Raw genomic sequence first — 17929 nt, 5'->3', positions numbered from 1 at the left:
AATTACAAGGTCTAAATCCTGTTTAATTAAACAATAATAAAATAAACTTTCATTATATCACTCTGTTGACATGTACAAGTGTTAACCCACAGTAATAACCCACTCTCAGCATTAAACAACACATTTGTGTTAGATCCCTGCCAACCGCTTATTTATATCACAGGTAACTTCCTCATTGTGGGATTGTGCTGTTAGCTCAGAATCTGGGTCATTTTCTTGCACAGACTGAAAATTTTTTCTCATCAAGCTTGCTGTTCATTTTATATTACTGTTGCTCACTTGGATGTATGATGACACAACTTATCACTGTGTTAGTCGAATCAGTAATGAAAGAATAGGTATGGACTCTGAACTGTGAAACAACTATGGAATGTTATAAGACAATGTTATTTATGATTGGCACTCTTTATACACAAGTGCACCTGCTCGAGGGTTAAAGCAGATTTTCACATGGTTTGAAGTATTCAGTACTAACCCAGATTTTTCAGCACACCTGTGTGAGTAAAACAAGCCTATGAAAGCCCTTCTATATTTGTATGTGATGTTCCCTGTTAATTTAACATGATGTGGATCGCACACATTATAGCAATTTTCAGTGCTCCATAGCCACTTACTCTGATAGAGAAATACTCCTAATATAGAAGTAAATATCCTTGGTATCACAAAACAGCTTAAATCGCTTAATAAGGGCAAGGCTTCTGGTCCAGATTGTATACCAGTCAGGTTCCTCTCAGAGTATGCTGATACAATAGCTCCATATTTAACAGTTATATACAACTTTTCACTCCCAGAAAGATCCGTACCTACGGAAAGGAAAATTGCTCAAATCACACCAATACCCAAAAAGGGAAGTAGGAGTAATCCATTGAATTACAAGGCCATATCACTAACGTCAAGTTGCTGTAGGGTTTTGGAACATATGCTGTATTTGAAGTACCTCGAAGAAAACAATTTACTGCCACATAGTTTTTGCGAAACACAACTAGCTCTTTATACTCATGAAGTAATGAGTGTTATTGACAGGGGATTTCAAATTGATTCCATGTTTTTAGATTTCCAGAAGGCTTTTGACACCATTCCTCACAAGCGTCTTCCTTCCAAACTGCGTGCCTATGGAATATCGCCTCAGCTGTGCAACTGGATTCATGATTTCCTGTCAGAAAGGTCACAGTTCATAGTAATAGACGTAAAGTCACTGAGTAAAACAGAAGTAATATACAGCATTCCCCAAAGAAGGGTTATAGGCCCTCTATTGTTCATGATCTATATTAACGATATAGGAGACAATGTTAGGAGCAATCTTAGATTGTTTGCAGATGATGCTGTCATTTACTGTCTTGTAAAGTCATCAAATGACCAAAACAAATTGAAAAATAATTTAGATAAGATATTTGTATGGTGTGAAAAGTGGCAATTGACCCTGAATAAAGAAAAGTGTTAAGTTATTCAAATGAGTACTAAAAGAAATCCACTAAATTTCAATTATGCGATAAGTCACACAAACCTGAAGGCTGTAAATTCAACTAAATACTTAGGGATTACAATTACAAATAACCTAAATTGGAACGATCACATAGATAATGTTGTGGGTAGAGCAAGCCAAAGACTGCAATTCACTGGCAGGACACTTAGAAGGTGCAACAGGTCTACTAAAGGGATTGCTTACACCACACTTGTCTACCCTATTCTGGAGTATTGTTCTGTGGTGTGGGATCCACATCAGATGGGACTGACGGATGACATCAAAAAAGTAAAAAAAGGGCAGCTCATTTTGTATTATTATGAAATAAGGGAGATAGTGCCAAAGACATGATACGTGAATTGGAGTGGAAATCATTAAAACAAAGGCATTTTTCATTGCGACGGGATCTTCTCATGAAATTTCAATCACCAGTTTTCCCATCCGATTGTGAAAACTTTCTGTTGGCACCCACCTACATAGGGAGAAATGATCATCACAATAAAATAAGAGAAATCAGGGCTCACACAGAAAAATTTAAGTGCTCGTTTTTACCACGCACCATTTGAGTGTGGGATGACAGAGAAAGAGCTTGAAGGTGGTTCATTGAACCCTCTGCCAGGCACTTTATTGTGAATGGCAGAGTAATCGTGTAGATGTAGATGTAGAATTTATGCCCTGTTGTTAACATGAAGTGTTACGAAAATAATGGTTGCAGAAAGAGAGAGGGGGGTGGGGGTGGGGGGGGGGGGGGAGAAGAAAAAAAGAAAATAAGTTATTACCAGTATTAGTTATTAATTTTTCATTATTTATTTAGTTCACCTTTGTCATCATCGACAGGATATTGGGAAAATGCAATATACAAATAAGTGAAATACAAAAGGTCACACATCTGTTTGACCCATAGGGGAGTGTCTAGGAAATGCAGAACAACTTTAACTGTTTGATGCTTCAAGATAGATGCAAACAGTCCCATGGCAGCCTAGTTACAAAGTTTCCAGAACCACCTTTAAGCAAGGAATCCAAAAAATACTGCAACCCTCTATGTATTGTTCCCATAGGGACTCGAAGACAGAAGTAGCCTAATTATAGCACACACTGAGTTATTTAAGATCCATTTTTCCAGCACTCTATACATGAATAGAACACGAAGAGGCCCTTGAAAAGTGGCACAATGGGAAGTGCCCTCTGTCACGTTCTTCATGATGGTTTGCAGAGTATGGATGTATGTGTCAGTGTAGCGGTAGATGTAGATCAGTCATCTAGCATCTGTTGCTGGATGAAGGCCTCCCACATGGTATTCCTGCATGCTTCCTAATGTCATGAATCTGCCTTCCATTAGGGTGTCATCTCAGTTTCCTATTTTCTCCAGGAATTCATCACAGAACATACTGGCCCACCTACCATCCATTTACCTGGTTACATGAGCTGCCAACTTCCATTTCCAACTGCATCACATTCATTTTTACATCTTCCACTCCGTTCTGCTTGTCTGTCTCCTAATAACTCCCAAAATGTTTCTCCCCATTAGTTGCTAAGTCTCCACAGTTTTTTAATTGTTTTTACATTACACGTATATGTTTCTCTGTCAGAAGTTCAAATCTGTTAATACAAACTGAATGTAATTCTTCCATTTCAGACATTATTTTTTCCTTTATTTTCACTGTATACTGTGAGTGTTCTCTTACAGATAAAATCTATGGCCACAGAAAATGCAGTTTATTGACACTCAGTTTAAAATGTTGGAATAAGGTATTTGACTGTTTTGTGGAAAACATTTTAAATGTTTAATTATGTCATTTTATGCACATAACATGCTTATTTCCTCATGAATTTCAGTATTAAAAAAATACGGAAATGAAATTCATTGAAAGCCCACTAAAATGATCCATTTGAGTCATGTGTTGCCTGTGATGTCATCAGCTAGCACACTGCTTCTACCGTCATAAAGCTCATTCACAGTGATATGTTGCTTCAGAATTTACTTTTCAGAAAATGGGTTATAAATGTTATGAAGTACGATACTGTACAAATATATCTACAAAAACTAAAAAAAAATTGGTTTTGAATGTTCAAAAAAGTGAAAATATGCGTAAAATGTGGTTTCAGCTCAATTGTAGAGGCCCAAATGAGACAAGCATTACAATTTGTGTACAATTACAGTACTAAATCTGACAACATTGGCTAGTAACACAAATACAGTTTAAAGAAACTGAAAGTGTCTTCTTGGTGATTAATGAAATAAGAAAGAAGAGAAGTTTTTGTAAAACCTTTCACTGTCTTCTATAAATTTTGAGAACAGTAGCACCACAACTATATTTATTTAAAAAGACAGACAGATATTTTATAGATCCATTAGCTTATATTGGCACAAACATGTGGAATGAATCAAAACATGTTATTTACTTTTAAATGAGTGCCATGTACAGTCACATATAGAGATAAAAAAGGAACCTTATTTTCAGTTACAGAACATAGTTCAGATACTGCATAACATTAGGTTTATTTAATCAACCAACGTGAATCTTTCATAAATTGTTTTCAATGCATATAATTTTGTAAAAAAAAAAATGCAGACTTAAAGACCCAAAAGTCTCAGCACATATATATCCAAAATGATCGGATCAAATGTAAAGTAAGACATAATTGGGGGGGGGAGCATGAATTTATAAGACTAACTAGTCAATGAATGAATGCAAGTTTTATGTTCTGGCTAGATGAATATATAAAACACTACAAAATATGGAATCAAAAATGGCTCATTGTTTACAGAAGACTAAATTATAGAGGAAAGTGTGGTATGATATAATGATTAATCTGGATACTCAGTCTTTTTAGAATGAATAAAATAAAAATCATTTTAAAAAGAAATATACATTCATCTTGATATGGAAATTCAAACAGTGATAATCAGTTTAAAATAATACAAAAGCACAGAATGAATAGGTTGCACAGGGGAAATCTTCACATTCACAAACTTGAAGAGAAGGAAGCAGAGAGCAGAGTTATACCTCCCCCCCCCCCCCCCCCTCGTTCACAAGCTGATCCAACCACATCCAATGTCATTTTCATCCAACCACATTCAGTGCTATTTTTCACAAGGCAAGTATGGACTACAAGTCATACCGGTCTTCTACAGAGTCTATAAGAGGGAATACTAGTAGCCACAATTTATGTGAGGAACATGAAGAAATGTCACATTATCAGTACTTCCACCATTCATCTGGAACATGAGAACAGTTTACCTGCAGGTAATTGACTTCAAACACTGTAAGACACAATACGCCATATATCAATAAACACGCACCAACCTTGTCACTTACTTTCTTGTTGTATATATCCTCCACAAAATTATACTTAGTAAAACTGATTTCATCATTAAATATGCTGAACATTCAGTGCTAAATACATACAAAGGCCTTCACATGGCCTCAAATCACATCACTGTGATGGTATATCAACTTAGTACATGGGGTGGTACACAAAACAAAGATTAAAAATGAGCATGTTTTTGTCTTCAAAACGTACCTGTTTGATATTTGCATGGAGTATGGCATGGATGCGAGCAGTGCCGACACACGTAAGCAACAGCCATGCTGCAGGGAAAACCAGTGGCAAAAATGGGAGAGAGACACTCACGAGTTGAGTAAGGAACATTTCTGGCCATGGGCCTGCTCCTGCCCAAGGGTGTAGATAAACATATCGAAGACAACTGACCGCCAATGTGCATCCCTGAAATATTCCAGATTATATCATTGCTATAACAAAAATTGAAACTGTATGATGAAAATAGAAATATGTAATACATACTGTAATTTTGGGTATTACATGAATCATGGATAAATGTTTTCACCCAACAAAAAGGAGTGATTAAAATACATATGATAAGAAAAATATGATTGGGTGATCTACAGATAAATCAATTACAATTATGCGAATCTAAAATTATGAATTCAGTTTAAAAATTTAGGAAATGAAATAATTTCTTTTACTCCAAATAAGAGTATTTGCAATAGGGAAACATTAGTGCCAAGACATAAGAAATTTTATACTGAATCACATATCTTGATGTCCAGCATGCATTCCTCATATACTAACTTAGCTTGATAGCATCCCCTACCTCTCCTGCCAACATCTACAAAAATTATTCTGGCAAATCCACAGAACTTGGTAGCTCTCAAGGAGCACACTGATGACAAGTTAAAATACGATACATCTCATGACCTGAAAGTGAATACTTGTCTTCAATATCAACTGTTATGGTAAATTCGACATCTCTTAACACAGAGCTGCTAGCTTTCCATGGTAAACAGAAGATACTCAATGAAGTGTGTAAAGGAAAGAAGATGGCATTAGTACACATTCTGAAAACACCTGCCTTGTGAACAAAAAATTAAAACAAAGAAATCAAAAGTTGGACCATCTGGTCTTACACATATCTATACATTGTACAATGACCACACATGGAAAGTGATTAAACATTATGGAGGGACAACATTAAGTAGTTTTGTTTTTCTCAATCCACCATCCATTTTGGGGGATTATAAGGAGTCTTTTGTTGATAATTTACATTTTTTTTTCTTGATGGTGATTTTGCTGACAATATCTGGCACTCTTTCATGTGACCTACATGCAAAACCAACCTATACTTCAGGACAGAGATGTTTAAATCCAGTAAAGGTTGCTGACCAGGGTAAACTTTTCATGTAACACCTGCAGGCAACCAATAGAAAGGATGGGAACAGGACAGAATCACGTGCTATACACAGAGACACAGCTAGGGCAGCAAGTATGATTCTCTCTCTCTCTCTCTCTCTCTCTCTCTCTCTCTCTCTCTCTCTCTCTCTCTCTCTCTATTGCTTACTTGCTGCCTGGTGCTCACTGCATCAACACATACCACTTTGAGCACTGAGCAAAGTCCACTATACCACGCCGTACAAAGCTGCGCACTATCCAGACGCACACAGCGTGGGCATTGTGTCGTGAGTTTTCCATGTCATGGAATCTGCAGCTTGCTGATCATACGTGCATTACATGTAGCCTGCACCTGCTATGATGGACCAAGCTCAAAGCTATGCTGTTTACGGTCGGTGTGTCCTGCTGCCACCCAGAGCTTCCGACATACCACCAACTGGCGCAGCCTGTTTCCTAGGCAAGCTCTCAACACTGTTGGACATGTTGGTTGTTTCCAACCTGCAGGCTGCAGTCACAGATCATACGCCACCCATTCATAAGTGCACTCCCCACTTGTGGCTGCCTTATCTAGCCATTCCGAGTTCAAATGTGGCGGCCACAGTGCACCTTGCTGCCACTGCAGCCAGCAGTTACTACTGGTCACACGCCGCCTCCAGATGGGTGCCACTTGCCACTGGCCCCAGCTGCCTGCATGCTCTGTTGCTGCCACCGCCCTTCGCATGTCGTGTCACACTGTGCCGATAAGTATATTTGAATTTTTTTAATGCACGAAATGCCCTCCACATATTTGTAGGCAACGAATGGAGCAGAAGGTGGTGGTAGGGACTCCGTTCAGGCTTAGTGGGAGCAACTAGAACTCTTTATGTTATGAAATCAGGAATTAGAGGAATGATTATGAGCAAGACAAGAGTTGCCGCCTGTTTACAACGTTGACCTGAGTATGCAAACGACCACTGATGGGCTAATACTTTCAGGGAAGTTCTTCCTGTTGTGTCACAAACAAATCTGATGAGCATTCCCTCTTTCTTCACAAAACCCAGTGAAAATGTGAACAACTTTACAAATGTTCACGATGTTGGTCAAATGGGTTCATGGCGAGATGACTTTCAGTTAAGCTGTCGGGAGCCTCCCATACATAGATGGACTCAATGGAAAATTTAAAGAGTGCTAACAGGTTTGAGGTATTAGCTAATAAGTTAACAGAGAGATATTCAGACAAGAGAGGTGTACAACGAGATAACAAAAGTCATGGGATAGCGACATGCACATATACAGACAGTGGTGATATCGCGTACACAAGGCATAAAAGGCAGTGCATTGGCAGAGCTGCCATTTATTCTCTGGTGATTCACGTGAAAAGATTTCCGATATTGTTGTGGCAGCACAATGGGAATTAACAGACTCTGAATGTGGATTGGTAGTTGGAGCTAGATGCATGGGACTTTCCATTTCAGAAAATGTTAGGGGATTCAATATTCTAAGACCCACAGGGTCAAGAGTGTACCAAGAAAACCAGATTTCATGCATTATTTCTCACCACCAACAATGCAGCATCCTTCACTGAACAACTGAGAGCAACGGCATTTGCATACAGTTGTCAATGGTAATGGCAAGCAAAACTGCATGAAACAACCTCAGAAAACAATGTGGGCCATATGATGAATTTATCCATTAGGCCAGTGTGAAGAAATATGGCGTTCACGGGCTATGGCAGCAGAAGAATGATGTGAGTGTATTAGCTAACAGCATATCACCTGCGGTGCTGCTTCTGGACTCGTGACAATGCTGGTTGGACCCTAGAAAACTGCAAAACTGTGGCCTGCTCAGACGAGTCTTGATTTCAGCTGGTGAGGCTGATGGTTAGGATTTGAGCGTGGCGCAGACCCCATGAAACCACAGGCCCACGTTGTCAATGAGTCACTGTGGAAGCTAGTATTGGATCCATAATAGTATGGGCTGTGTTTACATGGAATGGAATGGAATGGAGTGGGTCCTCTGGTCTAACTAACTAGATCATTGGCTGGAAGTGGTTACACTCAGCTACTTGGAGACAATTTGCAGCCATTCATGGATTTCACATTCCCAAGCAACGATGGTATTTTTATGGGGCCATGATTGTTCATGATAGGTTTGAAGAACATTCTGGATAATTACAGCAAATGATTTGGTCACCAAGATTGCTCAACATGGATCACACCGAACATATATGGGACATAATCAGGAGGTCAGTCTGTGCATAAAATCCTGCACCAGCAACACTTTCGCAATTATGAACGACTACAGAGGCAGCATGGCTCAACATTTATGCAGGGGACTCCCAACAACTTGTTGAGTCCATGCCACATCAAGTTGCTGCACTACACTGGGTAAAGGGATGTGCAACACGATATTAAGAGGTACCTATGACTTTTGTCTCTTCCACGTAGTTTACTACAGATACAAGAATTCTATCCTGAGACAGAAGCAAGGTGAAGATCTTGAAATGTTCGTTGATAGGAACTGCACCATTTTGTGCTGTAGGTGTATACTCTGGGGTCAAGTTAAGGAAGAAATGATGCATTAAGACAGGAGGCAGAGGTGAGCGCAATAGATGTATGCGTCAACCTACAATTGGAGGTGATGTCAAGGTGTCACCTTTGTCTGTGCATGAGACAGTTTAACTTGCGCTATTACAGGAGGAAGCTGGACAATTTGTTTCAATACACTCACACATTATTGACTCCCACCATGTGTCTGCAGCCAAGATGAACTGAAGATGAGGCAAGTGGCTGGGTCACATTGCAGACACTGGGACGTCAATTGCAACCATCATTTGGCAGATCAAGCTGTGGCAGGAGGTGATTCCAGAATTGATACCATTTTCAGGTGCTCTCCAGCTCCTTGTAACTAACAAGTTGTTGATTAGTGAGAACAGAGTTCAGAGTCTTTCATGGCATTTTCGTCAGTTTCACTTTCATGCACTAGTCTATGTTATCTCCTTTCATCTTCCCTATCAGTATCATAAGTTTCATGTGCACCCTAACAGGAGTAAGTTTTTGGCCTAAGGGTATCTTGTTGTGCACAAGTGTGAGGACTTAACGGCTTGCGTAACCCTTCTTGCTCCAAACCAAATTTAGCATACACAACCAAAACTATCAGCGCACTATGAAGGAGCTCTGTTCACATGAATCTTGACAGGAGCGACTTTTTTGTTTCAAGGCAAGACACAAATGCAGCACCAACATCGGTGCATAGAAAAGGAAAGCCACATGCCAAAAGATTCCTAAATCCTGATAGTGCCTATCCAATCACAGGTGGAAACAGATGACTAACGGCTCCAAGTGCAGACAGCCATAAGTCTTCAACTAATGCCTGTGTTGCAGAAAAGCTAGGAAGCTAGGGACATAACAGACTGCAGAATGAAAGGATTAAATTTTACCCCTTCATCTTCTTTGTACCTTTCTTTTCTTATATGGTTGGGGAATGAGATGCATTTTGTCCCGTAACTGGATAAGAATGTCTGCCTAGAATCACCATGAACCACAAGCCCACTGGCCAGAGAAGTGTCTGACATCCAAGGACAACGTGCTTGCCAAAACAGACTGTGCAGCCTATTCCATGAAGTAAAAAGGATTATGATGAACTAGATAACTCTGTGCTTGCAGTAAAATGTGTTTATGAAAGATTAATGTATTTGGAAGTTGTAGTCACGACACGACATGCCCCTACATGCAATGCATGAAATTACATTAATATCATGAGATAGGCGATGATATTCCGCTGTTGTCTTCAGAGAGCAGCAAAGTGAAGGATGATATGATGTATATTGACGATAATATGATTAACAATGTGAAGATGAAGTGCATTTGTATTGAATACTGAAGGTACATTGTCAGGGGTAAGAAAACCCAGTCTTTATCAGGCCTACATAGCGAATTTCCAGTACAACAGAGCAAAGTTTGAATCATTACGTGTTCCCTGCCGCCTATGAACAATATTCTACAAACAACAAACTAAATGGTGAAACTGCATGGCCTCATACACAGCTGTTGTATATGTGATAAGCACAGACACATAAAGGTGTCCTGCTGCTCCTCTTTCCCTTCTCTTCCGTCAGCACGTGCAAGGCAGCCATTACTGAGGATGAGTTCATTAACTCTGCCTCGCTATCTTCTACACGTGGCTCCCTACTGTTAAATTTAAATGACTGCAGGATAGTTGTGCCAGCTGACAACACTGCTAGGCCGTGCCTCTTGACTCAATGCAGTAGAAGCTATGGTAAATGTTCTGGAAGTACCATAACTGCCATTTCAGCAGCCCCATTTGACATTAAACGTGACATATCACACAATGGTTAAGATTGTGCCCATTAATTTCTTGTAACTCTTACCTTCATGGTTTAGGAAGCTTCCCATTTAGTAAGACCTAAATATACACTTACTTTTGTTATCGTATTATGTGAAACTTCAATTATCTCAGCTGTATGTACTGGTAGGAAGTGGTGTGCCAGAAATCTTTCAAACACATTTGACATAATACAAACATAACAAATTATTGTAGGGTTATTTACTTTGTTAACGGTTCACCATTTCTTATTTGCCATATGGATTTGTGTAGTTTTAGATTATAAGCCACAGTTTTCCCTTACTAGTGCTGTTAGACTATACAGTTCAGTAGGCTCATTGGTATGTCAACAATCCTTAGCAGAATTTTGACTACATTGTTTACATCATTTAAGTTTCAGTATTATTGTAATTTCATCTTCTCCCTCCTACAACAAGTACAGAATGCTTCTGAACATTTTATTATAATGTATGTTTTCTTCATTCTACGGAGAGGGTGGGACGACAACTGCCCAGGCTGCTGAACTGATTTGTGATTTTATACTGATGGCCAATTGCTATCCAACACTGTCCAGTTTAATTTTTCACCCCCTCCTGTTCATTCTTACCCAACTACTATACTACTGATGTTATTCTGCCCCCCCCCCTCCTCCTCCTCCCAGATGTTGGATGGTTGACACTGAATCCTTTCAGCAGTACTAATTTTTCTATCATACCTTTTCACCGATAATTATTGAAGCACTGAGCTTTCCTTCTATTTGAGTTCAGTTAGCTCCAGTTTCTGAAGTGTGGCAGCTTACTGCTGTGCCATCTACAATTTGCACCTCTTTTTCTGTAGTTGCACACCGACTTCACTTCATAGTTCCACTCCCATTCACATTTACACTTTCACTCTCATCACCACAACCATCCATACTCCCTCTCTCATTCCTACTCCCACTCCCAACACTGCCATTTCCACCATGATTACATCTCACATTCTTACTCTCACTATATCTACTCCGAGTTCCAACACTGCTCAATTTTGTGTGTGTTTGCACGGAGGTGGGGAGAGGGGGGGTTGCTTCTTTTGTTGGTTCTAAGGAAGGATACTATCCAAAGACAGCAATGATTCCAGTCTTGTTTACATGGCTGTAGAATGCAATGCCTTGGCTATACAGTAATTGGTTACTTCTAATCTGAGACAAGGAGAAAAAGCATATGGTAAAATGTTACAAATATGGAGTGCTCTACTCTGTGAAGTCAAAACTTAAACATTACCATGAGTAGACCATACCACAAATAAAGAATAAAATGTAAAACATAGCTACTGACTACCATCAAATGCAGAAAAAATGTGTATCTGGGGACCATGCCACCCAACAGGAAGTTCAGACACCTTAAGTGTTACTTGGAAAACAAGACCACAAAAGAACAGGGAACATCTCACACTGAACTGGCATCAAAAGCAATGAGCAATTTTACTTCCGAAGATCAACAAGCATATGCCACACAGATCATCAATGTCCACAAAATGCACAAGGACACACATGAAGAAGAAGAAGAAGAAGAAGAGGAGGAGGAGGATGAGGAGGATGACAATCTTTTTAAAATTATTGATCACCCAGTGTATGTTTTGGATCCATAAGGAAATTTGTGGCTAAAATAGCATCTGTTTTCTACAGATGAAGAATTATTGTGACTCTAAGACAATTAATGTAAAAATCTGTGTTTGAAAACAATGAGGAGTTTGAGTAAACTCTTCTCAAGCTTCCAGCCATGTGAAAAGATTATACATTCATAATCTTTTGGCCAAATGGTACACACTGTAATCAGCTACAATATGCTGTCTTTATTGACAGTGCTTTAGATATTTCGTCTCTGCAGCTTCGTTTATTAAGTTATCCAGGAACTATTAGCTCTTGTGATGATAAGAGGATTTGTCAAATACAATGCTGTGACCATTTTCCAAAACACATTCAGCTATTGCTGATCTCTCTCAATAGTGTAGTTGCAAACCTCTCACTTGTTCAATCTGGGACCGTTGCATATAGTGCAGTTAAGAACACAGCAGTTTTTTATTTTTTATTTATTTTTTTAAATTCCTGGAAACAGGCAAAAACAGTTTAATAAATCTGTGCCAAAGTTAACACGGATGTAGGGGGGAAAAACTTAATATACAGCAACTGGAACGCAATGATGTCTTTTCTGAAAGAAAGAAAAGAAAACACATGGATGTGACTGGGAACACCAACTATAAATATGTCTCAGGAGACTGTGGACTTCAGAAAAGAAAACACATGGATGTGACTGGGAACACCAACTATAAATATGTCTCAGGAGACTGTGAACTAGCTAATAATCAGCATTCCGAGTACCATAAAACAATGAAACTCAACATCTGTTCATTCATTCATTCGCAAGTTGTTTTTTACACATCACAGGGTAACTCTGAGGGCTGTATTAACTTGCAACTATAACTAAACTGCTATATGCTATTTTTGATTACATAATATATAAGACGACATACTAAAATTAGCAGGAAAACGACAGCTTTGAAACCAACTGAGGCATTCTCAATTATTTTTAGTAGTTTGCAGTGCTATATACCACTCCAAAGGTGTGATGTGTATCCCTACATCAACTTATTAATGAATGATACTGACAGCTAAAAAAAATTACAAAATAAGATACAAAATGTAAAGGTACAAGTATTTTGTAGGATTGTTATTTTTATTTGCATTTGGAGAGCTATGTCGATGGCCGACACATGTCCTTAACATGGGACGGCGATTGCAGCAATTTTGTAAGAGGAAATACCTACTTAGACACAAATACAGAAGTTCTATGGATCACCAAACAGCTCTGAAGACACACCACAGGCTAACATAATAGTCACAACACTCCATCTCATTTTTGTTACCTCCAACAATAGCAGCACCGCAATTGGCCACCAAGCGATGATTCTGTACAATATTGGATGAGTGCGAATACTAGCGCTTATATTGATTTGTTATAAAATTCTTACAATAGGGAGTGTATGTAGTGCCATATCGACAATAAGAAGAAAATTACACCACATTTGGGATTCTCTAAGGTTCTAAGGACCCTGAGAGACTTGAAACCATGCATTACAGGGCAGTTTATTTACGATTCTCTTCTGACGTCTGAGTAATGGTGTTTCCCTTTAATAACAAAAAATTGCTAGTAAACACCAGAAAATCTTATGTACATCTGTCCAACAATGCAGAGTTTTGTTTGCTACACTTTCAGCCAAATCAGTGAATGTGGAATACCTACATTAATTAACATGTCAAATAAGCCACTAAAACTGAAGCTTCAGGGAAAACCACACAAACATGATAGTAAATCGTCAAAAGCAATAAAACTATTTTCCAATGCAGGAGAAACTAATTATACAATTGTTGCTAAATCTGAGCCAAAACAGCAAGAGTTTTCAACACATTCACTTCTGAAGCAAAAGTAATTACATTTGCAACAATATTTGTTTATTACAAAGTCAATGGAATAAGTTGAAAGACCACAACAACAACAACAACAACAACGACAACAACAACACTAAAAGTGTCCCCTGAAGAGTTCAAGTTGTCACATAGGCAAAGGGTCAACATATCCCATATTAATGTCCACTAACAGGTGTCCCGTTATTTTTGACCAGATAGTGTATAGTGATAATAGTGAAACGTCTAGATGAAAAAATACAGTGCCCACTGCAATGGCTCTTGTTGGCCCTTATCAAAAGTTGTTGTTGTTGTGGTGGTCTTCAGTCCTGAGACTGGTTTGATGCAGCTCTCCATGCTACTCTATCCTGTGCAAGCTTCTTCATCCCCCAGTACCTACTGCAACTTACATCCTTCTGAATCTGCTTAGTGTATTGATCTCTTGGTCTCCCTCTATGATTTTTACCCTCCACGCTGCCCTCCAATACTAAATTTGTGATCCCTTGATGCCTCAAAACATGTCCTACCAACCGATCCCTTCTTCTAGTCAAGTTGTGCCACAAACTTCTCTTCTCACCAATCCTATTCAATACCTCCTCATTAGTTACGTGATCTACCCACCTTATCTTCAGCATTCTTCTGTAGCACCACATTTCGAAAGCTTCTATTCTCCTCTTGTCCAAACTGGTTATCGTCCATGTTTCACTTCCATACATGGCTACACTCCATACAAATACTTTCAGAAACGACTTCCTGACACTTAAATCTATACTCGATGTTAACAAATTTCTCTTCTTCAGAAAAGATTTCCTTGCCATTGCCAGTCTACATTTTATATCCTCTCTACTTCGACCATCATCAGTTATTTTACTCCCTAAATAGCAAAACTCCTTTACTACTTTAAGTGTCTCATTTCCTAATCTAATCCCCTCAGCATCACCCGATTCAATTTGACTACATTCCATTATCCTCGTTTTGCTTTTGTTGATGTTCATCTTATATCCTCCTTTCAAGACACTGTCCATTCCGTTCAACTGCTCTTCCAAGTCCTTTGCTGTCTCTGGCAGAATTACAATGTCATCGGCAAACCTCAAAGTTTTTACTTCTTCTCCATGAATTTTAATACCTACTCCAAATTTTTCTTTTGTTTCCTTTACTGCTTGCTCAATATACAGATTGAATAACATCGGGGAGAGGCTACAACCCTGTCTCACTCCTTTCCCAACCACTGCTTCCCTTTCATGCCCCTCGACTCTTATAACTGCCATCTGGTTTCTGTACAAATTGTAAATAGCCTTTCGCTCCCTGTATTTTACCCCTGCCACCTTCAGAATTTGAAAGAGAGTATTCCAGTTAACGTTGTCAAAAGCTTTCTCTAAGTCTACAAATGCTAGAAACGAAGGTTTGCCTTTTCTTAATCTTTTTTCTAAGATAAGTCGTAAGGTTAGTATTGCCTCACGTGTTCCAACATTTCTACGGAATCCAAACTGATCCTCCCCGAGGTCCGCTTCTACCAGTTTTTCCATTCGTCTGTAAAGAATTCGCGTTAGTATTTTGCAGCTGTGACTTATTAAACTGATAATTCTGTAATTTTCACATCTGTCAACACCTGCTTTCTTTGGGATTGGAATTATTATATTCTTCTTGAAGTCTGTTGGTATTTTGCCTGTCTCATACATCTTGCTCACCAGATGGTAGAGTTTTGTCATGACTGGCTCTCCCAAGGCCATCAGTAGTTCTGATGGAATGTTGTCTACTCCCGGGGCCTTGTTTCGACTCAGGTCTTTCAGTGCTCTGTCAAACTCTTCACGCAGTATCTTATCTCCCATTTCATCTTCATCTACATCCTCTTCCATTTCCATAATATTGTCCTCAAGTACATCGCCCTTGTATAAACCCTCTATATACTCCTTCCACCTTTCTGCCTTCCTTTCTTTGCTTAGAACTGGGTTGCCATCTGAGCTCTTGATATTCATACAAGTGGTTCTCTTCTCTCCAAAGGTCTATTTAATTTTCCTGTAGGCAGTATCTATCTTACCCCTAGTGAGACAAGCCTCTACATCCTAACATTTGTACTCTAGCCATCCCTGCTTAGCCATTTTGCACTTCCTGTCAATCTCATTTTTGAGACGTTTGTATTCCTTTTTGCCTGCTTCATTTACTGCATTTTTATATTTTCTCCTTTCATCAATTAAATTCAATATTTCTTCTGTTACCCAAGGATTTCTATTAGCCCTCGTCTTTTTACCTACTTGATCCTCTGCTGCCTTCACTACTTCATCCCTCAGAGCTACCCATTCTTCTTCTACTGTATTTCTTTCCCCCATTCCTGTCAATTGTTCCCTTATGCTCTCCCTCAAACTCTCTACAACCTCTGGTTCTTTCAGTTTATCCAAGTCCCATCTCCTTAAATTCCCGCCTTTTTGCAGTTTCTTCAGTTTCAATCTGCAGTTCGTAACCAATAGTTTGTGGTCAGAATCCACATCTGCCCCTGGAAATGTCTTACAATTTAAAACCTGGTTCCCAAATCTCTGTCTTACCATTATGTAATCTACCTGATACCTTTTAGTATCTCCAGGATTCTTCCAGGTATACAACCTTCTTTCATGATTCTTGAACCAAGTGTTAGCTATGATTAAGTTATGCTCTGTGCAAAATTCTACAAGGTGGCTTCCTCTTTCATTTCTTCCCCCCAATCCATATTCACCTACTATGTTTCCTTCTCTCCCTTTTCCTACTGACGAATTCCAGTCACCCATGACTATTAAATTTTCGTCTCCCTTCACTACCTGAATAATTTCTTTTATCTCGTCATACATTTCATCAATTTCTTCATCATCTGCAGAGCTAGTTGGCATATAAACTTGTACTACTGTAGTAGGCATGGGCTTCGTGTCTATCTTGGCCACAATAATGCGTTCACTATGCTGTTTGTAGTAGCTAACCCGCACTCATTATTAAACCTACTCCTGCATTACCCTTATTTGATTTTGTATTTATAACCCTGTAATCACCTGACCAAAAGTCTTGTTCCTCCTGCCACCGAACTTCACTAATTCCCACTATATCTAACTTCAACCTATCCATTTCCCTTTTTAAATTTTCTAACCTACCTGCCCGATTAAGGGATCTGACATTCCACGCTCCGATCCGTAGAATGCCAGTTTTCTTTCTCCTGATAACGATGTCCTCTTGAGTAGTCCCCGCCCGGAGATCCGAATGGGGGACTATTTTACCTCCGGAATATTTTACCTACGAGGACGCCATCATCATTTAATCATACAGTAAAGCTGCATGTCCTTGGGAAAAATTACGGCTGTAGTTTCCCCTTGCTTTCAGCCGTTCGCAGTACCAGCACAGCAAGGCCGTTTTGGTTAATGTTACAAGGCCAGATCAGTCAATCATCCAGACTGTTGCACCTGCAACTACTGAAAAGGCTGCTGCCCCTCTTCAGGAACCACATGTTTGTCTGGCCTCTCAACAGATACCCCTCCGTTGTGGTTGCACCTACGGTACGGCCATCTATATCGCTGAGGCACGCAAGCCTCCCCACCAACGGCAAGGTCCATGGTTCATGGGGGGTATCAAAAGTTAGGCCACACAATCTAGTCGACAGTCACACTGACTGCTAGTAACATAGTGAAGCTGCAATTTGCTCCCATGTTCCTGTTCGTAAACATCTAAATTCTATAGAAATTAAGGCCTGTTTATAATGAACACTTTTACTTGTTTGACTGCAAACTGAAGTTTTCAGTCTTTGAATCTAAAGTAGCATATAAGTTTTCAAGAAAAAGATGCTGGAGACTGCAGTCTTGTGTGCATGATGAGTTCTTGCCTGTGTATATGAATGGTGTATGTTTCTCTTTTGCTGACGTAGGCTGTGGCCGAAAGCTTTATGTAAGTGTCTTTTAATTGTGCCTGTCTGGAAGTTAACATGTCTTCTTTCTGGTAAGTAGCAATCTGTCTTTTCTACACTGCTGACATTCTTACTGGACTTTCGATTGTCTATTTTG

The 17929-nt window shown here is 39.3% G+C and overlaps 1 protein-coding gene across 7 annotated transcripts in view; it reads right to left on the bottom strand.

The window, feature by feature from the left end:
* Positions 1 to 17929, bottom strand: part of LOC124777828 (transmembrane protein 94) — a 495418-nt gene that overhangs the window by 386001 nt on the left and 91488 nt on the right. For all 7 annotated transcript variants that reach the window (XM_047253357.1, XM_047253355.1, XM_047253356.1 and 4 more), the window contains one exon: positions 4988 to 5191. In XM_047253357.1, coding sequence (XP_047109313.1) covers positions 4988 to 5191 — 204 coding nt within the window. The remainder of the gene's footprint in view (positions 1 to 4987; positions 5192 to 17929) is intronic.

Source organism: Schistocerca piceifrons, chromosome 2 (assembly GCF_021461385.2).
Source record: "Schistocerca piceifrons isolate TAMUIC-IGC-003096 chromosome 2, iqSchPice1.1, whole genome shotgun sequence".
In the NCBI taxonomy this organism is placed as follows: domain Eukaryota; kingdom Metazoa; phylum Arthropoda; class Insecta; order Orthoptera; family Acrididae; genus Schistocerca; species Schistocerca piceifrons.
The sequence above is the reverse complement of the archived record's forward strand: the minus strand, read 5'-3'. Positions and strand labels throughout refer to the sequence as shown.